Here is a 24247-nt window from a genome sequence, read left to right on the forward strand (position 1 = left end):
TATAAAGATGGTTGATCTTATCAATATCAATTAAACAACACTTACAGCATCAGTAGTACAGACTAAACCTGAATACCTGTTGTTTGACTTCCAGTGGTCTTGGAAAAGAGCACATTTGTGTACATGCTCTTTTCTGTTGCAGCTGTGCACCCATCTGGGCGACATACAAGCATGTAAACAGTCAGTGCTAGCAGCTGTAAGTGAATGTCCCCAAACAATCTCAATGTGATTAAGGGACAAGTCATTGGTAGTGTTCGTCTCTAGAGCATCAGTGGAGAGTCACTCTGATTAGGTGACAAATCATTAACACCATTCGCCTGAAAGAAAACAGATTCACAGTAGGTTAAAAAAAATAAAAGGACAAAGGATTCACCTTCACAAAAACAGGAAGTGCAATTACACTGTAATATCAGTTGTGGTCAAAAATATTGGCACCCTTACACTTTTTTTAAAATAAAATATTAAATACAATTCTGATAATAATATAATTAAATAAACTATTGTAATAATATAAAATGAATCCACATCATTGTTTATTAAAATGTAAAACAGTGAGTATAGTGCTCTCCTCATGTCAGTTATTATTAATGATTTCTGAGTCAAACCACATAAAACACACAAACATGATGCCAACTTGCAGATCTAATTCTGATTTTTGTTTGTAGACAAACAGACTCAGTGCTCATAGTATCTTACCTGATCATTGTGTTGTGTCCTGGTGTCTGTTTAAACAACAATAACAAACTCAATTAAACACACATTACTTTGGTTAATTAGAGTAATCTTTAAAAATTCTTTACACACAATTTCCCTCTTGATAATTCAGTTTTATGTGTAATCAGAGCTGGCTAGTAACTAGTTAAAAGAATCAGACTTCCCATCGCTAAATGTAATACTCACCTTTCCTTACTACTAGACGGTACAGTAAATAAAGAGCTATAGCCAGCAGCAGCAGGACACCAACAGCAGCGGCACATATTCCTAATACAGCAGCTGAAGAAAGACCTGAATCTGAAACAGATAAAGAGAAACAGTCATTATTAGTAAAGAGCAATTATTTTTATCAATGTGTTTTTCAAGTATTTACACTTTTCCTGCTTTAGTCATCAGCTGATATTTAACTCATAAACCAGTGGTCTCAAACTCAAGTCCTGGAGCGCCACAGCTCTGCAGAGTTTAGCTCCAAAATCACACCTGCTTGGAAGTTTAGTGATCCTGAAGACCTTGATTAGCTGAATCAGGTGTTTGATTAGGGTTGGAGCTAAACTGTGCAGAGCTGTGGCCCTCCAGGAACTGAGTTTGAGACCAGTGTCATAAATGATGGGATCTGGTGGGTTTTAAACAGCATCACATCATCAGCTGTTAGAAAAACAGACTCATTTTAATGTTAACATTAGTCTTGTGAAGAGCATGACTCCGTTGTGTCACTTGACATGAAGGTGATGATCTCAATTATAGTTTATACAAAAAAACATATATATATATATATATATATATAAGGGTTGTTGCAAACAAGTGGAAATTTCCAGTTAATTTCAGAAACATTCATTCAATTTTGGAAACTTTAATAAACTTTTCAAAGAATTCCAGAAATGTTCCTCTCCATTTTGATCAAAGCTCACTTTTTCAAACACAATTGAAAAAAAAAAAAAAACCTTGAACTATTTAAAATTTGCTTGAGGGAACTAAACTAAATGACACGCACCAGTGACGGTAACACTGAAGCTCCTAATGATGCTGAAACTGCTGCTGATAATCTTTAGCTCATAAACTCCAGAGTCTGTGTCTCTGATGTTCATGATGGTCAGAGATCCAGTCTGATGATCCAGCTTCAGTCTGTCTCTGAATCTCTCGTCGCCATCTTTCCTCTGAACATCTGTACAGATCTTTCTGGGTTCTTCATTGATTTCAGCGATGCAGAGGTCATTAAAATGCCACGTCATCAAATAATTTGGGTTTTTCATTACACCAGGATCTAAAGTGACAGATTCTCCCTCCTTTACTGACTTTCTCTTCATTTCATCTCTTTCAGCTGCAGGAACATCTGAAACACAAACCAACAGCTGACTGGAAGAATATTTATGGATATTCATGCTATTTAAAAAGCAACATGTATCTCTGTTTTGTGCACATTTTATAAACGTATTTTACATCAAATTCTCATTAGATAGGAGAAAAAAAGTTTTAAATCAAACTGAAATTTCATCATTAAATATGTCATCTTTTAAATGGATAAATGTATTAAATGACTCACTATGAACAATAACACTGAGTGTCTTTTCACTGCTGATTCTGATGCTGATGATCTTTAATTCGTAATCTCCAGAGTCTGTGTTTGTGATTTTCATGATGGTCAGAGATCCAGTCTGATTGTCTAGCTTCAGTCTGTCTCTGAATCTCTCAGTACCTTCATTACACTGAACATCTGTACAGATAAAACTGAGATCTCGTGTGATTTGAGCTATTCTAGTGTCTTTAAAATACCATTTTATATCTTCTTGTTGTTTTGTTTCAACATTAGTGTTTAGAGTGACTGAATCTCCATCCATCACGAATGCTGACAGTCCATCAGTCCCAACACTGAAAACACCTGGAGAAGAAATGAGTTCATTATAAACCAAACAAAATTATTCAGCAGGAAAGTATAATGAAATAGGGATGTCACAGTTAATAAATCTTCAAACCGGTATATAAACGTATTAATGTGTAACAAACTGTTGTTATACAACAATAAAACAGACCATTAACACAAACTGAAACTGACTCATTCAGAAGAATGAATGAAACTTGTCCTCTCGTCTTTGAAGATCATAGTCTTCCTCAAAACATGTTTTCTTTGGTGTCTTTGCGAAACCTAAGCAGCAGCAGGTCTCCTACATCCACTGCTCTTCATTACTTTTAATAAACAGACAGTTATCTTCAGTGGTGTGGTCTCAAATATAGTTACAGTAGTATTTATATTTCTCTCTTGGTGTGAATGAATACTGCAGCAAGAGACATGTTTTACTACAGATCCTGAAGATTAGAGACATGGCGGCATTTATTACATTAATACATGAAAACAAACATCATGAGTTCATCATTGATTTAGCTACACTTTAAATCATCTGCAAACACACACGAGTCTCATGGATGATCTTGAACAACTTAATATTAACATAATATCATGATTCATAACTGATTTAACAATGAATTTGAGCATCAGTAACCTGCGCTATTTTTTATAAATTCACAAATATTTCTCAATATGAATATTATAAATAAATATAGTTCATAAAACACTTAAGAAAAGTACTATTAATTACAAAAATTGGTTTTATTTTGAGTAGGCCTACTACTTTGAAGACGTTTGGTTTTATATATTAATTTATATTATTTATTTGGCAGAAGTTTTTATTCAAAGCGTCTCGAATTAACGTTATATTATACTCTGATCAGTTTATATAACGATTTAATAGATTTCAACATTTATGTAATTATTTAGTATTTTAAAATATATTTCATACAGTATACTGACTGTAAAGCATCGCCCCTCAGAGTGAATATAAAGTGTCGCTTTGGATAAACCATTCGTTTTTAGCTGACAACAGAGAATAAAACATAAAATGTCTTACCATACAGTACAAACAAGAACACCGCAAGCTTCATTCCTTTTACAGAATAATAATAATGATACATTTGAAAAATTCAAACGTTCAAATTTCGCGCGTCGTTTTCTTCGTCTTCTTTCAAATGTAAAGGCGGTTGGCAAACCAGCTTTAGTTGATATTCCGCCACCTACTGGGAAGGAGTGCATTGACGTTGAGGGAGATTAAAATATTATATATATATATTACTATTTATTAATGTATAAACCTAAAGAGAAGTGCTTAAATTTATTTAGATAGCATTTTATAACAATACATATAATTTCAAAGTTGTTTTACAGAGAATATTCCCATATAAAATAAAACACCTTAAGGTTTTACATAGCATATTTTAATGGTTTATAGATTCAATGCAATGTTGAAAAAGAAGCTTCAAAAGTGAGAAAACAATTAGTTAGGGGGACACTATCAAACCAGCTCTACAGAAAAATAAAACTAGAAGAAAAAAATAAAAGAGTCATCCGAAGTAATTCACATTAGCTGACCACTTGGGGGCAGCTCACCAGTACCTCAGCAGATAAAAAAGAAATATCCACCCTCTTGTGGGGGAAAAATAAAATAAAATCAAGAATATGTATCTGTAAGGACCAGCACTTCAAATGGTCTTCTTACATGCTCACAAATATTTTTTTTTTTACAATTGTTGGTGTTGTGGAGAGTAGATTTACAGTAGGCTATTCTCTCTTGAGTTTTTAATGTTATATTTACAATGTGTTTTTGCAGGGGTTGACCCTTGTGTAATTTATAAAGAAATTATTCAATATTACCTTAGTTCTGTTATTTCTAATAACACACTCAAAGATTTTTTTTTTTTTTTTTTTAACAAACTCACAGATTCTGGTTGTTATGAGTCAGTCACATTTGCTCTAATTGCACTTTCTGTCAAATAAATACACATACATCTTTAACATCCTTTTCATTTTAAGAAAATCGTGTTCTTGTTTCTTTGTGCTTAACTCCATTTTTGTGCAATAAACCAAAATTTATTTTCACCTTCAACATTTCTCACATTATCACAGTTTATTCAATAGTTGTTTAGAAAATGGTGATGAAATACGACAAAAAATGTAAACTGTCAGAGCAAATTCATCTTGATCATAAATGAATTAGTCAAACCAAAATTTATTCAGACACCTTCAACATTTCTCACATTATCACAGTTTATTTGCTATAGTTTAAAAAAATGATATGACGAACTCAGAGTTAAGCTGTGTCTGAACAAATTCATCTTGATAATGTCAGATAACTTTGATAGAAAGATTTTGCAAAAAAACCTGCTCAGGTCAAAGTGTCTAATCAAATTTGGTCCCAAATATTTGATCAGTTTTACTGGTAGTCCACTGTATGAAGAATTTTGGGGTATAATATGTCACACTTTACTTTATTTTGCTATCCTCACTTACATAAATTAACTATAGTGTCCTGCACCCACTAGTAAACAAATATCAAAAATTATATCTGGTGTCTGAATAATTTTTGGTTTGACAGTATATATATCTCATTCACCCATCCAGGTGCACACACACACAGCAGTGTATAGTGAACAAACACATATACACACTGGGGCAGTGGGCAGCCATTTTTTACTGCAGCGCCAGGGGAGTAGTATGGGTTTGGTGCCTTGCTCAAGGGTCATAGTAGTGAGGGTGGAAGAGAGCACTGTGCATTCACTCCCCCCCCTGCTGGTACCTAGACTACAGACACACTGTAATGGGGCAGTTGTGGCCTAATGGTTAGAGAATCAGACTTGTAACCCAAAGGTCGCGGGTTCAATATATTTATACAAACACACACACACACACACACAAAATAATGGGGGCAGTTGTGGCCTAATTGTTAGAGCAGGCGTTTAGCTCCAACCCTGATCAAACTCACCTGTGATTTTCTAATGATCCTGAAGACATTGAGTAGCATGCTCAGGTGTGTTTGAGTAGGGTTAGAGCTAAACTCTACAGGAAAGTGGATCTTGCAAGCCAGATTTGAGGATCCCTGGGTTAGAGAGTCGGACTTGTAATCCGAAGGCATATATAGGCTATATATTACCATGAACTCAGATGTTCAGGTGTGGTCATGCCATCTGTGGCAAACACTACGCATACCACAAACCAAATCTGACCCAGTTACAACTATAACCCTGTTACAAGTTTAAAACCCCTCTCACCTTTAACTGTTTCATACATCAGTTTTGAACGATTGATTCAGTACTTTCATGGCAAAGCAGTTTTATATAGAGAGGAAGTCAGACTGTTAGGATCATAACAAACAGCAGGACAGGAAGAAGCCCTTCAGCTAAGAAACAAACACATATTAAACAAATGGCCAATCTCATACGAACTATTTGTCCACCAAGAGTTTAAATGTCAAACACTGCAGACACACCACAGTCAGACTACCAATTTTAAGCTTTTTGTTTTGCAACTCACAACAATTTAATGATTATGAAACATTTTAAAAGCCATAGGCTTATTTAGTATTCAATTTAGATAGATGACTATTATTGGTATAAATTTCACACAATATTATACTCTTCTACTGTTACATATTTAACAGTGAGTAGTTCCATTTAAAAACCATCAATGTTGACAAAAAACTGCATGTTTTCAACAATTATGAACAATTAAATGTCTTAATAAGAGCCATATTTATATGTAACTATAGACTCCAACACAGACAGAGTATTAGGACCAAACTCTGCTTTGGGAAGATTCATAAAGCAGACGAACAGCTTGAGTGTTTTCAGCAGATGGTCTTATTATTGAAAGAAATTAAATAACTTTTATAACTTACCAGTCAGACAGCACAAGCAGAGTAAAACAAACCCGTGAAACATTTTCTTCAGTAGTTCACTGTCTGCTCTAATAATTGAAAGAAAGTGACGTGACATATGGCCAAGTATGGTGACCCATACTCGGAATTCGTGCTCTACATTTAACCCATACGCACACACAGCAGTGAACACACACACACACCGTGAACACACACCGGGAGCAGTGGGCAGCCATTTATTGAGCGCTCTCTCCACCCTCAATACCACGACTGAGGTGCCCTTGAGCAAGGCACCAAACCCCCAACTGCTCCCCCTGCTCCCTTTGGATAGGTTAAATGTGTGTCTGATCTCAGCATCAGTCTCTCTCTACCTCTGGAGGTGGAATATCGGGATAAAAACACCTACAGCTGTGTGCTCAACAATCCCATCATAAACCAGACTCAACACATCAGCAAACTCTGTACAGGTATGATAGCCTAGTGGTGAATCGTAGAGATTATTTTGTGAACTGATACACTGAAAAATAAACCATCTTTGAGATCCCTCAGTCATATTTGTCTCTTTTTGATATTACAGCTCAGCGCCTAGCCTTGTTTAACATTCTGCTGATTTCTGCTGGATCTCTGTTGATTGTAGCTGCAGTCGTGATGTGCTGCATCTGCAGGAAATGTAGAAAAACAGGTAAAAAAATTTAATTATTAACTAAAAAATATTAGCAACCATTAATTAATTTCAATCTGATATAAGTTATAAGACTGCAAGTATTGCCGTTTTAACAGTCTGTATTGTTAATGCAGCTCAGACCCAGGAGGAAGACAAAACTGATTCAGCACGAAAAACGGTAAGATCATTCATGACTGTGTTGAAGTTAGTTAGTCTGATTATGAATATGAATCAGACATGGGCTGTCTATCAGTCATCCCTCTGGGAGAGGATCAAAAGGAGAGTTCTTAAGCATGTTTTTAACCTATAAACATTAAGTATATTTACTGTTATTGTTGTCATTAATACATTTACATTTTGTAACTGTGCATCTGTTTGCTCATTCAGCTATTTAAAAGGTCATGTGATGTATATGACTTGAATGAGCACGCGGGCTGTGAAGTCATTCTGCTATTCTTGAGCTTCTGTGTTGATGCTACAGTCCTACTCTGTGAAATAATCATTTAGATAAATCTTCAGTTAAATAAATTATAAAAGAACCTATGGTTCTGCTCAATATAGTGGAATTGGTCAGCAATTAATTTGCACTCTGAGTGAATTTGAAGCAAATTTCTATCATTAGTTTCTAAACTGCGGCATCAGAAGATTGTATTTTTCCTTGCAGAAATCAAAGAAGGATGCTGAGTAAGAAAATGTCGCCCCTGAAAAATAATCAAATTCTGTATCTGCTGAAATTGATGTTAAATACAGGACGATAACTCGCATATTTTGGTTTTGTTCACATTTATTCTCTGATAGGATGTTCCTGTTGTGTTTTGTCTCTTGTATCACATTTTTTGGTGTTATTTTGATGTATGAAATTTTGTTTTCATTTTGTGGTTCAAACTTTCAGTTTATCATATGGACATACTGTATAACTAACTTTAATTATTAAACTTTAACCCTTTACTGTGCTATTTTATAATTTACTGTTCTTGTTTTATTCTTTTTAGGAAATTTAATTGGATGTAAACCGCACTGCATAGTGATTAACACGCACATACATACTGTGGTTTGCTGGACATTTTGGCAAATCACATAAAAACCACATACTGTATCTAAGCAGAAAATCACGAATCTACGAATAGCATTACCAGATGCTGCTGTTCTCACAGAGTAACCACTCAAGAACTGGTGGCTTTGTTGAGCAACAACCTGAGTTCAAGGCAGTTTGAATACATTTATTTACCTTTTAAAGGCTCCTTTCAAAGACTAATAATGTTATGCTTCAATTTTATTAAATTAGCAGTCATTGTGTCAAGGAACAGCAGCTAAAACAGCATCATAACACTGACTAATTTTATGCATTTTTCCTGTTGGCAATATTAGAATTCATAATGCAAAATAAAATAAAATTAAATGTGATAATTGTCTGTCATTGCATGCGAAGCTGACAGAGATGACAACAAGACAACAGAACCCATTATAATCAGTGTTTCTGTCCACACTGGATGTGGTGCGACATAACAAATCCACAATAGTAAACTTTTGTTCCGTTCTATATCAAACTTACACAACTTCTGACACAAAGGACAGATGGATTTGCAACGGTCTCTTTGTCACATCCAGTGTAGACATGGTGTCCATTCACATTCAGTGCAACTTTTTTCCATACAGTTAGGCCTAATGACAGGCGCTTTCGAAGCACTACTTCATGAAGATTCAAAACCTTTGGGAATCATTTGCTTCAAACCAGTGGTTTGTAGCGAGTGTCAAGCTGCCAAAGTCACGTGATTTGAGTGAACGAGGCTATGTTACATCCTGTTTCAAAATGTTTCGTTTTGCCTCAACACACCTGCCTGGAAGTTTCTAGTATGCCTATAAGAGCTTGATTAGCTGGTATGTTTAATTGGGGTTGAAGCTAAACTCTCCAGGACCTCCGGGACCGAGTCTGGAAGGCCTTGTTTTTTGATCTCGGATCAGTTTTATAAAATTGCTAAATTAAAATATAAAAATAAGCTGCTTTATTAATGTTTTGGCCTGAGTTTACACAGTTTTGACCAGCAGGTGTCACCTGCATGCAAATCATTTTGCAACAACTGGTTCAAATGATTAAAAGTAAAAAAAAAAAATAATTATTCTCCCATCACTACTGTCAGTACCCAACATTTTGCCTACCTCCAACTTTTGCGTTCCCAGAAGAAAACAGAGGTTTAATTTTCTTATTTTACTGCTGCACCAAGTGATGGCAGAAACAAACAAACAAAATGATTCACTATTTTGGAGCACTGGAAACGCCACGTGCTAGTGATGCCTGCTGGTCAAAACTGTGTAAATGCATTAAAAACTCAGGCCAAAACATGCATATAACAGCTTTTACAAATTCACTGCAAAATTATTTATTGAAAATATTGTATTAAAATCATAATACCCATCACTAGTTGCAGCGCAGCATGAAAATATTGCAGAGTTTGTCAACACTTCTCATATAGATACAGCTTTTAATTATTATATAATAAAATGTAAAATGCATAAGGAGAGCTGTTGACAAAAAAATGCATCTGTAAAGCAGTGGTGACTGAGTGCAAACTTTAGAATGTGAAAGTTTTTTTTTTTTTAAATACATAATTAACTGTGTGTTAAATATGGTTGTCGTGTGCTATTGCTTTTCTCCCTCTGTGTCAAAAACAGTTTCTCATTGTGGTTTAGTGTTTCAATAGACTAAAGGATCTTATAAAGCTGCTCATAGCAGCAAGACAGGAACAAGTCTTTCACCTAAAAACTAAACACACATGCAAGAACACCTACACAAAACTATTTTTTTTTGTCCACCCAACAGATCAAACCACGTTTCTGAAAGCCCACCGCAGCAGGTTTCAGTTTGTCTCAACTTTCTGATAACTTCAGTAAACTGGTACCGTGAGATGCACAATTTCAACTCTGTACTTTTTCCAAAAACTAAAATTGAGAGCTGAATAAATACAAACAACTATTTTAAAATCACTAAAGGTAGACTGTATGAATGTAGTTCACATCTAATATTCACAGTATTCTTCTACTTGTAAATATATGGCATAGTCGGGCAGCTACCTTTCAAAAACTATCAATCTTAAATGACAAAAGTAAATATCTTCCCCAGTTAAAACAGTTAAAGTTTTAATAAGACTGTACATAATATATAGTATACAGAGCGTGTGTGTATTTGGAGGGTCAACCTCTGTTAGGGGAGGATTCACACATATGATTCACATTTCTAATGTGCTGTCAGCAGGTATCTTATTAGATCAGACTTCTCACTGAACAGCTGAAAATGTTTCATGTGTTTGTTTTCTTCTGTTTGTGCTGCTGGCATCTAATTGGTAAGTTATAAATATTTTTAAGTAATTTATTTCCATTTTAGAGTAATAAGCTACTGCTATCTTTTAAAACTAGATCTTTATCTACTGTGTTAAAAATCTCTTGTTTTAGAAATCTACATTTCAAGGATTCTTCAATGATTTCAAGCAAATTCTCCCCAGCAATTTCTAAAAAGTAATTGTAATACTTCTACAAACGTCATGGAAATTCAACAACTAAAATAAAACTTTTAGATAAAAATATTGAGCATATTTAAACTTGCTCTTTCAAGCTGTAATTAATTTATCATATAACTTCACATTTATTTTGCTGTACAGCAGATCATTTTAAAACACATTAATTATCTAATTTGATTCACACATCTGCCTTTTAATCATGTTTCATTTAGTGTCGTGTCCCTGTTGCTGCGTGTTATTCAGTTCACATTTAAATGTTACAAACTGATTTCAGTCTTTGTAAACCATGAGTTAATACATCTACGTTCATGTTCATCAGATGTGTTTGGTGCAGAGACTACTGAAACACAGTTGTTGTCAGTGATGGAGGGAGATTCTGTTACTCTACACACTGATGCTACCGAAATACATGAAAATGATGAAATAATGTGGAATTTTGGAGCTAAAAACCCTCTGATAGCTCAAATAAACAGAGCCTCTGGAATCGTCTTCACATGTAATGATGGGAGATTCAGAAACAGACTGGAGCTGGACAATACAACTGGATCTCTGACCATCACAAACATCACAACTGAACATGCTGGACTTTATGAAGGAAAGATAATTGCAGCTAAACGGTCTTCAAAAACATTCAATATTTCTGTTTATGGTGAGTAGAGATTATCTGTCCTATCCTTCAAATATTTAATTTTATTAATTATTTACATACTAAAATGTTTCAGAATAAAAATGTAGTAAATATTTTTGTTTAGATTTATCCATATTTTTCTTTATTCTGTCATGTTTCCAGCTCATCTACCTGTTCCTGTCATCAGCAGTAACTCTTCATCATGTTCATCATCATCTTCATCATCATCTCAGCAGAATTGTTCATTGTTGTGTTCAGCGGTGAATGTGGGTCATGTGACTCTCTCCTGGTACAAAGGAAACAGTTTATTGTCCAGCATCAGTGTGTCTGATCTCAGCATCAGTCTCTCTCTACCTCTGGAGGTGGAATATCAGGATAAAAACACCTACAGCTGTGTGCTCAACAATCCCATCAGCAACCAGACTCAACATCTGGACATCACTCAACTCTGTCACACATGTGCAGGTACGGCAGCACTGATAATAGTGTTCATGTACACATTTACTTACATTAATGTTTCTCTTCATCACCACAACACACTTTCCTTCAGGGTCTTCAGAAGGCTCTGTGTCTCTGATCCTGCTGATTTCTGCTGCTGGATCTTTGTTGATTGTCGTTGTAATTGGGATCCTCTGGATCTACAGGAAACAAAGAAAAACAAACCAAGAAGGCAAGTGTTACCTACTACTTTTAACCAGCAACTAATTGCCATTAATTAATTTGCATAATTTTTGTAATTAATGCCCTCTAGTTTCTTTTTTAAATAAATAGACAACAGATATGAGTGTAATCCACAGAAATTGCTAAACACCATATCAGATTACAAGAAACTGGACCGTGCTCTCTTTTACTCTCTCTCTCGCTCACACACACACACACACACACACACACACACACATACAATTATACATTTCTCAAGCTGCATCAAAACACTGGAAATAAAAACACAGAAATTACACTCTAGATTAATTTAAATAACAATAAAAGGCTTTCTCGAATTTGTGAACAAGATGTTATAAATGTAAAGATGCTGCTCAAATTAACATCTTTATATGAACAATGGCTTGTTGAGCTTCAATACTGTTTAAATTTCACCATACAAAGAATGCAGATTACATTACGTCTATGAAATGTCTATAAAACATGGAAACCCAACGTGTGTGTGTGTGTGTGTGTGTATTATAACATCAAAACTAAATTTGTTAATGCCATTTTTAATGCAGCCTTTAACAATTAATTAAATGTGTACACTAATGCTTTGACAGTCTTGAAAATAAAACATGTTTTGAAGAAACAGATTGAGTTTTGTTGTTTTAACATATCTTTTATTGTTCAAACAGTTGAGACTCCTGAAGAAGAGATCACTTATGCTGAGCCAACGTTCTGCAAAAGAAACAAAAGTAAATTGGTAAAATCATTTATATTGCGTCTCTCCATATCATTTCAGCACATCAGATGTAGATCTGTGTGCTGGTGTTTTGTCTGTATATTGATTTATCACATACATCACACACACAATATCAAATTATGTTGATTATTGCACTGAAATTGTTCAGTTGGTTGAACGTAAGAGTCAAAAAATACATTCTCATTTTCAAAGCAGGAAGTCAACCTAAAAATGTTGCATTTTCAAATAAATAATAATCAGATCATGTTACTTTGATATTTCACATCACAGATTACATTTTAGCATGTGATATTAAGCAACTGTAACACTGAAAGAGTCTGTGATCTCTAAAGTTTGAAGAAAACATTAAACAATAGTTTGTAGACTAGAAGATAATGTTTTGTTAAACTTAAACTACTAGCTAACTACAGATTACAAGCTAGCATTAGAGAATGCTAGGAAGCTAAATACAATTTTAAGGCTTTTATTATTAATATTACTAATGGTATGCTCAATAGATATTTAATATTATTTTATCATTATACTGTAACTATATCACGTATGTTTTGACAAAATAAGAGTTGTTACCATATACTGTCGCTAGCAAAGTTATAGCAGAACCAACACACAAGTTGTAATAGTAACCCACAAATAAGCACAAGCTTCACTTTGATAACCACACAAAAACTCAAACATCAGAAATATAAGCCTCCAACAAATCTACTCACGTACAAAAGCCACAATATCTATCAAAATAGTGCTTTCAACCGACGCCACGCGATGCTGTTGGACTCTGATGCGCAATACAGCCACGTGAGGCAGCTTCGATTCAAACTTTGAATTCTAAATGAAGATTCGGAATAAACGGAGTGTCGTTCACCAATCCTCAGTCGTTCCGCGCGTTCCCATCCTAAATTCAGCACCTTCATGTCACTGTCAAATGTGTTAGCGCAAAATCAGTTGAGAACCACTGATACAGAATATGATGTTTGACAGTGTTTCCTCAAGCTGCTTCATGTTACTTTGGCCGTATGAGGGAGAATTTTTTGTTTCTTTGCTTTTTCCCCTAAATAACAATGCTAATCACATTGAATCTCAGTCCATATATTCAGGGTGAACTTGTCACCTTTAAAAAAAAAATTGTATTATGCATTTTTACAGAAAATTAAAGAGGAGGACCACATTGAGTATGGAACTATCACCATGCGAAGATGACCCAACTTTAGCCCTTTCTATACACAGCCAAGGGGAAATCACATCTTGCAGGATCATTTTGACGGGTTTAAAGTGCTTGAGGATGGATTAATGGTCTCATAAAACTTCAAGAACTTTTAAAGAATCATCTACATCCGATGGCCCATTGAATTATTTTCAAGTTGGACTCTAAAAGTTGACATGAGGGAAGTTGTGGCCTATTGCATAGAGACTTGGACTTGTAACCACTCCGCTCTGTGAGTGTGTATGTGTGTGTGTGTGTGTATGTGCAAGTGGATGGGATTAATGCCAAGCATAAATTACCATGCTCTGGTCGTTTAATAATTTATTTGCATCTGTACAGAAATGTGCTTTGATCTGATCAATGAACAGCTTTTGCATGAGCAGGTTTGTGGTTAATGTTAGTTAGTTAGTTTGTGAGTGTCTTATGTGTGAAAGCTGCCTGTCAGTAGCATGTGGTTGAAGTCTATTATTTCCTTTCCTACATGTTGCTCACAGCTTTGACTTCTTCTCTACACAAAGGCATTGTGATCTCATCAGTATTTCAATGGTAATGTCTGACCAAAAAAAAAAAAAAAAAAGTTCTCAAGTTCATCAATATTACTGTGAAATATGAAAATACAATACTTTTGATACCCCGGGTAAAGAAACATTTCACACTTGTGGTGTGGATTTATATGTAGTAAATCCTACTGAAAATTGACAATTAAGCAGTGTATATTTTTAAATTTGTGTTTGATTTGGTTACATGTAAATGAAACCACATTTGGCTGTAAATGTTCCATGTCTGACATAAACACAGAACATAATCCGCTACAGTGGCTGGTCCAGCAGATTACCTTTATGAGTTTGTCCAAGTTCGTCTTCATCAACAATGACCGAGTCATAATGTCATGTGACTAATCATTCTATATTAAAACTGAACAAAATAAAAAAAAATCAAAAAAAAAATCAATGACACCGCTGACCTTTTATGTTTAATGAAAAGAATACAAATTTAACATATAGATTCCTTTTGGCAACAGATCAGAATCACACGTTCAAATTAGTGACTCATCATCAAGCTCCTCTGAAGAAATAAACAAACTGAAATCATCCCTTCAGGAAGAAGTAGTTCCATTACCGAGCCCACTTGGAGTTTTTCAGTTTTTTTCGTATTCCCCATCCTTTCCTATCAAAATGCATGCTACAGATGCGGAAACGCAGAAAATCGAACTTGATCCGAATTTCTTTTTGACGGACAAAAGTTTTGGAGGCAGTATACAAACGTGATTGACACAACATGAGGTCGTATTTATTTTTTAACGTGCAAATATTTCGGACGAAAATTTCGTACTCGGTGTGCAGTGACCTTAACGGTCGTATAGAGCCCTGCATTTCGGCCCGGGCCCAACGGGCCCCGACATTTTTACGCCTCTAGGGCCGGGCTTCGGGCCAATTTTCACTCATAGTTCAGACTCGGGCCGGGTCTCGGGCCTGTTTTGGGTTTCTCCTTATTTTTATATTGTAAACATCCATCGATTAGTGATGAAAAAATTGCCGCGCTGGTGGAAACAACACAAGACCGTGCCACGACTGAGAGCAGCTCGATAGTGTTTAGTGTCCCGCAGCAGCAGGTGCGCAAGTGACTTCAGCGCAGATGAATAGTTCTGCGTTCAAATGCATGCAATAGGCTAAAGCTTGCTGCAAAACCCCAGAAAACATAACCATGAATGTGTCTGCGGGAAATAGTAAGGAGATATTTGAATTATTTACTAGTAAACTAATGATTTCTGAGTCCGTGTCGCAAGAATGAAGGTACTGATCCTGACTCGCCGTCTCCTCATTAGACGCACCTTTAGAGAGAAATGCATCTTTATTGATTATGATTAAGACTATAATAAAAGAGTTTTTGTTTTCAATTTTTTTATTTCGTTAAGTGATAATTTAAAGCTTTCTATAGATATATTTATCATGTCTGTGAGGCATGTAGGCCTATTCGCTCAGCTTCGGTTAATTTTTGTGAAGCGCTCCTCTTCAAGACGGCAGAAAGCGCATCGTGTTTGTTTTCTTTGTTTTATAAAAGAACTACCTTTTGTTGGTGTTGTGAGTGCACACAAATACAAGTAGACCCTTTACAGGTCCGAATGATGTATTACTCTTACCTTTATATATAAAAAAATAAAAATAAAAAAAAAAGACAGCGTAGGCCATTTTAATTTGTTTCCACTGAAAACAATGCAAGTGTTTGTGCAGGTGCCTCCATGTCCAGCAGAGCGCGCTGCGCACATTATTATCATAGCACAGGTTTAACGTTTAAACATTGTTATATGCTTGAACTGTTTTAGTATATCTATAGATTTTATTTTAGGCAAGTCGTGATATGAGAAGGCTAAATTTATCAAACATATATGATCAGCTCATGCCGCTGGCCATTGGTCGTTACTTTAAAAAAAAAAAACTTATAGGCTATTTAACGAACAAAAATGCTCCAAACGTTTTTCTAAATTAACTTAATAAAAAAACTAAATAATAATTTTGTCATTACACACAAAACTGAACTATTTTAATAGCCAAAACAGTAGTATAAACTGTTTTAGGAGAAGGGGAAAAAAAGACGGGCTCGGGTCGGTAATTCTGATAAGCTGTCGGACGTGGGCCGGGCTAGGGCCTGAGCGTCTCAGGCCAGGGCCGGGCTAGGGCATAAATTTGAGGCCCCTGCAGGGCTCTACTGTCGTAGGCCAGTAAGCGCTGTTGCATGTAAAACTCACTCCCCTGATCTGGAAAAGACTGAATTATCCTCATTATTAGAGCACCGGCCTCTCACGCCGGAGACTGCAGTTTGAATCCCACTCAAAGCGAAGCGAAGCCGGTTACAGGAACATGCTTCATAAATGAAACTGAAAGAGACAGATGGAGAAAACAGAATAACAGATTACAGAAACTGTGTCAGGTATTGAGCTTTACCTTGAATGAATAAAAAAAACCCTTAAGATACTTAACATGCTTAACATTAGTAAAACGCTTATTTGGCAGTCCGTAACATGAAACATTCCATTCCGTACATTCCGAAGAATTCCGTTTCTATCCACCTTGCAGTTATTAACCCTATATCATATTTGATGCACATTTCTAAGGCATCTAAACGATCAACTTTAAAAAGTTTAAAAAAGAAATTGCGAGTTTACTCACAATTCGGTTTCTTTTTTTTCATTTCTCAAAGATTCCTGCAGAAAAGATCAGTTTAAAGTAATCTTGCAGTGCCATGCAAGTAGTGTTAATAATAGTGTCGGCAAGATTTCAAGGTGAATCCCTATTGGTATCATGACACTATTTCTATGAGTGATCAGTGTTTTACTGATGCATTTGTCTTTTTTCCCCATCAACCCTTTATTGCTTTCTTTGAAAAAAAGCATGCTACACTGACATCTCACTAGTAGCATCAGTCTGATTAGTAGACATCCCATTAGGATTTGCTGCTCAATAAATATTTATTATTATTATTATTATTATTGTTGAAAACAGTTGTGCTCAACTTTTCATGATTATTTAATGAATAGAAAGAAGAGCATTTATCTGAAATACACACTACATTCAAAAGTTTGTAAGTATTTTTTTTTTTTTTTTTGGAAACAAAATTAAGAAATTAATGCTTTTATTCAGCAATGCATGCATTAATCAGAAGTGACAGAAAAGACATTTTAAATTTAAGAAAATATTTTTATTTGCGCTAAATGCTGTTCTTTTGGACTTTCTATTCATTAAAGTGTCATGAAACAATTGTACACAACTGTTTATAGGTTAACATTTATCAAACTATTTTTACACAATAAATCTCTTATTTTCAATCCTGTTAAACCATCTGTATGTAATACTCACATTTCCTAATTCCTGATGCTTGTGAGAATAAATCATATAAACAGCAGCAGCAACAAACAGCAGAACAACAACTGCACCATAATGTGTTCTTGCTACAGCAGCTGAAGACAGTTCTGAATCTGAAACAGATGAAGACAGACAGTTATTAATATTTAATCAGGGACTGATAATCAGCTTAAACAAAATTTTTGTCTGATATTTACACATTTCTATTTTGGTCAACAGTTGTATGATAGTAAGTTTAACTTGATAAATGTTGCCATCTGTTGGGTACTTGAGGAACTTTCTAGTTCAAGCACTCTATTGTCATTGTGTAACAACAAAATTACTCGTGACCAGAGGTGGGTAGTAACGAGTTACATTTACTTCGTTACATTTACTTGAGTACATTTTTTGGGTAACTAATACTTTTAGAGTATATTTTAAAATGGGTACTTTTACTCTTACTCAAGTATATTTTTAGAGAAAAAACTGTACTTTTACTGTGTGTGTATCAATGCAATACAAGTTAAAAATGCTTAAGTTTATTCCAAACGCGCCGTCTACTTTTCTCTGGGCAATGAACGATGCCCATTCGCGAATGATTCATTCTTTTGAGTCGATTCTGTTTAAAGGCTTTATCAAACCAGTTGGCAAACCAGTGAATCGGTTCGTGAATCAGTTTGAATGATTCATTCAGTTCACTGCCGCACGCGCTGAGTCTCTGAAGCGGTTCTCACTCAGATAACAGAGAGTTTAAGAACATCATCAAGAGCGCTGAAGACGTGGCTTTGGATCTACAGTCAGTTGAAAGCAAATCTGCAAAGGCTTGTTTGCTAGAGCTATATGACGATCTTTATTAGATGAACACCGCGTGTGCTGTCTACTGTTCCACAGGTATAGGCCACGATACCACTATGACATCACCAGTTTGTTGTACATGTACCTTACATTAAATACAATGTATAATTTATACATTAAATAAGCTGTCACAGAGTATGAAATGAACACCCGCGGAACCGCGTTAGCTCTGCGCAGCGGCCTGTTCTAGACACAATTAATATTCATATTTTTACAATATTTACGCTTGCAAACATATAGGCTACATTTGTTTACATTTTGCAGAACAGAATATCCGTCAATATGCATTTGTTTCGTTATGTTCAGAGCAGTCATGTGAGGCATTTTCAGAGGTTTCAGTGACAGAGGTTATAGGATAATACATAATTAATTTACTTTAAAATATAATTTAATTCAGTGATGCAAATCAGAATTTTCATCAGCTGTTACTCCAGTTTTCGGAGTCATACGATCCTTCAGAAATCATTATAATATATCGATTTATTACCAGTGTTGGAAACAGTTTTGCTGCTTAATATTTTTTGGAACCTGTGACATTTTGTTCAGTATTCTTTGATGAATAGAAAGCTAAAAAGAGCAGCACTGATAATAAATCAACATGATTTCTGAAGGATTATGTGACTCTGAAGACTGGGGTAAAGGCTGATGAAAATTCTGATTTGCATCACTGAAATAAATTACATAAAAAAAATAAATATATATATATATATATATATATATATATATATGTATTGAACGGCAGTGTGTGTGTACACATACACATTACATAAATGTAATCTATATATCTAAATAAAAATAGACTATATTCAGTACCTATATGATCCAAAGTAACTAGTAACTAACTACTTGAGTAGTTTTTTTATCCGGTACTTTTTTACTCTTACTCAAGTAACTATTCAGACGATTACTTTTACTTTTACTTGAGTAAATATTTCTAGAAGTACTTTTACTTGAGTACAAATTTTGGGTACTCTACCCACCTCTGCTCGTGACAACCCAGAGGTGATTTTTTAAAATCCAGAAACAAAAGGAAGACAATTTAAAAGCAGAGTTCAAACTGTTAACAATACAGTAAATAATACAAAATTATACCTAAGAAAACAAAATTATACAGAACAATGAATTCATTTAAAATAAAAGCATTAAACTATATTCAAAAGAAATAGTCATTCAAGTAAATGAATAACTGAAAAGGAAATGCAATGAATTAGGCATTCAGTAGATTGACTAAATAATACTTACTAATGACAGCAACACTGTATGTCCTTATGGTGCAGATTCTGCTGCTGTTGATCTGTAGTTTATAATCTCCAGAGTCTGTGGTCCTGATGTTTGTGATGGTCAGAGATCCAGTCTGATTATCCAGATGCAGTCGGTCTCTGAATTTCTTATCAGCAACACAATGAATATCTGTATAGTTATTAATGGCCTTGATTTCAGCTATACGAGTGTCATTAAAATACCATGTGATCGCATCAGTTTTTATTACACCAGGATTTAAAGCGACAGATTCTCCCTCCTTCACTAGTTTTATCTTCATTTCATCTCTTTCAGCAGCAGGGACACCTGAAATGCAAACAAATAGGAGAATGATTGATCTTTTTGATTTAAAAAAAAAAAAAAAATGAATGAATGAAAAAAAAAACAACAACTAACATTGTGATCACACATTCTTTTTTGATTATCTGTTGTCTGAAAAACAACATTTATTCATTTTTTTTCACTCAAAGACATTTTACAGACTTATTTTGAACCAAATCATCAATTAAACAGATGACAATAAAAGGTAATGGTTGGGTGAGAGAATGTCATCTCCGCCAGAACAGAAAATTGCAGCTCATCATCAACTAAAACTAACAGCTCGCTAAAATAAAACCTGGTTTGCAATCTTATTGTACTTGATGTACAGTATCATATTCTTAATGATGTTAACTGAATCTGACAACTCCACTTGAACTGCCAATGTGTTTTTAAAGCAGCATTTGTGACCAATAAAATTTATATTACGATTGCACAAGAACATGTCACTGGTATGATAAACAAACACATTAATGTGACTTAAACATACATAACCTTGCTTTAAAACACTAAATGACTCACCGTGGACTTTAACACTGAAGGTCTTTGCGATGTTACGGCTGGTGATCTCTACTTTATAAACTCCAGCATCTGTGGTGTTGATGTTTGTGATCATAAGAGATCTGTCTGTCAGATTCAGTTTGTCTCTGAATCTCTGGGGACACTGAACATCTGTACAGATCTTATTCTGATCTCCATTGATTTGAGCTATACGAATGTTATGAAAATACCATGTCATTCGATCTTGTTTGTTCGTGTCAACATCAGTGTGTAGAATGACTGAATCTCCCTCCATCACTGACACTTCATCTGTATCATCACCATCATCACCAGACACACCTGAAGAAAAAATGAACAGTTAATTATAAGTCACATATGGGGCAGTGGTACAAAAATATACATAAAAAGTGGTGTGAAAATGTTTGTGTGTGTGTTTTTATTCTGCAGACCATAAATAAAATGAGTACTTATGTCTGCATTCAAATTTCAGTTTATCAAGTTGTCACAACCTAAACAAGATAGTTAATTCACTCAACTTGTCCTAGAAAACCACTAACTTATTTTTTTTTTATAATCATGGCCACATTCAGCAAGACAAAATCATGATGATATTAACTGTAAGAAACTGTATTAATCAATGCAGTTGTACTTTATTTTACAGTACATGCACTTACATGTACTTAGTGTACCTACCTAAGACAGTACCGTAATATAAGGTAACTACATGGGGTAGGGGGTAGGTTTAGGGTCAGGTTCAGGTTTAGTACTTAGTTATTACCAAGTTACTGTAACTACTATTATAAGCATAGATATGTATAGATGCCCTATTAGACCACTCCAGGTACATTGACATTGCCGCCATCTTGGAACAGTCTACTTGCTCAAAGGTTCGCAGACTGTTCCAAAAATGGCAGATGGCTTACGTATCGCAGCCCATAGAAACAGTCGCTAATGAGGCATCTACGTACATATATCTATGATTATAAGTACATAGTATGTACATGAGTAATATGCCTGTAAAATAAAGTGCTACCATCATTGCTATCAAAAACAGTAGCATAATATCACTAGTACATGTATCTGTAGAACAATAGCTTATAGAATGAAATATGCCAAATATGCAAACGCTGGCCATGAAGAAGGCTATGCCATTTCCTTCAGTATAGTGTAGTAGTAACCTTTCACAAAACCATGCTAAAAACATTCAGAGCACTAGACAAGGGGTCCGTTCTTCATACGTCGCTAACTCAGTTAGCGGAATTTGATTGTTGACAATTTCACTTGATCTTGGATTGCTTGGTTCTTCAAAGCTCATCCTGGACTTGTTGTCATAGCAACAGGTCTGTAAGATTAAACCTACTTGGGAGTAGGCTTTCTTCATGCAAACAGGATTAGATTGCATCTTTTTAAGAAGAATTGACACTTAAAATCTGTCCCAGCCATGGCTACTTTATTAGAAAATTATACTGTTGATCCATGGACAGTAATTTAAAATAATAATAATTAAAAAATTATTAGAAAAATCATATAACAATGTTGTGTAGTCTATAATACTATAGACAAAGTTTTACTTATAAATATTACTAGTAAATATTTATTCATGATAAAATAATTACTTTATAATTGCATTGGAGTCTTACACCCATGCTATACTACAGTGGCCGTGAGAGCTCAACGCGCTGCAACTTCAGAAAACACACGCAAATAGAAAAAGCACCAGCAAATCAAGAAAATATCTTCATCAATTTGACAGCAGGTGCTGCAAATGCTCACAACACAACCAAATAAACTTTCTTTGTTGTGAGCATTTGAAGTGTGTGTGTGTTGTAAAATTGAGGAAGTTGTTTTTTCTTAATTTGCAGGCGTTTTTTTTCTATTTGCAGTGTTTCTTTGGTTGTGTTGTGAGCATTTGCAGCAAATTGAGGAAATTGTTTTCTTAATTTGCAGGTGTTTTTCCTCTATTTGCAGCACGTTGAGCTCTCTCGTCCACCATACTATACAGTTAATCTGAGCCATGCATTAATTTGAGTGGTGACAACTATTGAGTGGCTTGATGGATTGCAGGAGATGCAGATAACTTGATCTTGACCCTTAAGAAACTTAATGATGTCACATAACAGATCTGTTTCAAAGATAAAATTAAATGAATTGCTAATTACAACATTGAAATAAAAATGTAAGCCTGCACAAATATTAGAAATCGTGAACAATTGGGAATCATGCAAAAAAAAAAAAAAAAAAGTGCACATTTCATCAAACTATTAAACCATTTATGTAGTTTTTTTCGCTGGGCTGTTTCCTTTATTATTATTAATTTAAAGTCTAGAAATTGGTCAACTTTTTCGTCCGGTGCCTTTTTTAATTATATGTCTTGCCGCCAGCCAATCGCTGCATTGCTGATAGTGATACATCTGCCCTTTCCGGTGTTGTGCCTATTTTCGACTCCCTGCCAAATTATTACCCCCCTCGTTGAAATCGCCACCTGATTGCCTAATCCTAACTCCACCCCTAATCCCAACCCCTCCCCCACACCTAACCCTAAACCTAACAATACTAGGGGGGTAATAATCTGGCGGGGGTCAGAATTCGGCACTACACCGGGAAATACGAGAACACAAGTAATCTTAGACAACTTAATCCCGATTTCAAATTCGTTTGAAGAACCAAATTAGCCAGAGATAAATTATCACGATTAGAAGATCTGGCATCTTTCAGATAATCTCAGATGTATTAAGCGATGTACGAAGAACGGGTCCAAGATTATCATATAGCAGTGCTTATTTATGAAAACTATTATTGTAATAAGTAGTGTAGAAATAAACAAATGACAAAACCTATAATGTGAAGTATTAAGACATTTTGATGCAATTTGCTCATCCAAAACTGAGAAAAAAAGTCAAGTTAGCCGTTTTAATCGGTGATCGTACGAGATTATCATAAACGTCTTACCATGCACTAGAAATAGGTATCCTACCAAAAAAGCAAGCATCTTCTTCACCACTTTTATTCTGAAGACTAACGCAGAATTTATCGAATAAATATGAAAAAGAAAAAGTGAAAGCGTTCGCCAAATGTGCGTAAAAAACAGCACTTCTTAAATTCGGATCTTTCATTGGTATTTTGCCGAAAGTCTTCGATATTATGAGACTGTATGACTGTTCTCGGTGAGAACTCGCTGTCCACCAAATGAAAAACAGCTCGCAAATCTGTCTAATTAAAGCCTACGTCGATTGTCTGAGACTGAGGGCCGCTTTTGAATCAACTCCTGCATCTTCTTCTTCATCTTCTTGTTTAATGGCGACTACCGCCACCTACTGTACTGGATATCAAATACATTTACATAGGCGATGAGCCCGAAATTTGAGAAGGGGAAGGATTGGGGGAGGAGGGTATGGGGAAATATAATATATATTGTGGATGTTTCATACTCTCTCCAATCTATTGGGTACTCAGATGCTCAATGCTAGAGCTGCGTGTTCAGCTCCTCTAACACTCACAATTAGCTCTTCATGCCCCAGATTAGGTACAGTACTCCCATCCACACATATTATAATCTATATCCTAAACCTGAGTCACATACATATATATATATATATATATATATATATATATAAATAATTGGTGCTTTGTATACCTGTCTATATTAAACCT

At 35.0% G+C, this 24247-nt stretch overlaps 4 protein-coding genes across 6 annotated transcripts in view; 1 reads left to right on the plus strand and 3 right to left on the minus strand.

The window, feature by feature from the left end:
* The window catches only part of LOC306875011 (uncharacterized protein), a 991916-nt gene that overhangs the window by 164835 nt on the left and 802834 nt on the right, over positions 1 to 24247 (minus strand). The window lies entirely within an intron of this gene.
* The window catches only part of LOC306875017 (cell adhesion molecule CEACAM3-like), an 82474-nt gene that overhangs the window by 28216 nt on the left and 30011 nt on the right, over positions 1 to 24247 (minus strand). The gene's annotated exons all lie outside the window — the stretch shown is intronic.
* Positions 261 to 23883, minus strand: LOC306874560 (uncharacterized protein; the record flags this gene model as incomplete). Its single annotated transcript, XM_079424701.1, has 6 exons — positions 23546 to 23883; positions 20618 to 20935; positions 1883 to 2032; positions 901 to 1011; positions 697 to 722; positions 261 to 317 (listed from the first exon to the last, which is right to left on the minus strand). Exons 1-6 carry the CDS (start codon positions 23583 to 23585, stop codon positions 261 to 263), a joined length of 702 nt encoding a protein of 233 aa, XP_079280827.1. The 5' UTR covers positions 23586 to 23883.
* Positions 9889 to 14741, plus strand: LOC306875084 (SLAM family member 9-like). 2 transcript variants are annotated; one of them, XM_079425484.1, is made up of 5 exons: positions 9889 to 11238; positions 11380 to 11682; positions 11768 to 11887; positions 12558 to 12617; positions 13766 to 14741. In XM_079425484.1, exons 1-5 carry the CDS (start codon positions 10953 to 10955, stop codon positions 13771 to 13773), a joined length of 777 nt encoding a protein of 258 aa, XP_079281610.1. In that variant the 5' UTR covers positions 9889 to 10952; the 3' UTR covers positions 13774 to 14741. The 2 variants fall into 2 exon arrangements, with proteins under 2 accessions (XP_079281610.1, XP_079281609.1); XM_079425483.1 differs by having other exon boundaries at positions 12558 to 12625; positions 13766 to 14382.

This window comes from Barbus barbus (genome assembly GCF_936440315.1).
Source record: "Barbus barbus genome assembly, chromosome: 9".
NCBI classification, from domain to species: domain Eukaryota; kingdom Metazoa; phylum Chordata; class Actinopteri; order Cypriniformes; family Cyprinidae; genus Barbus; species Barbus barbus.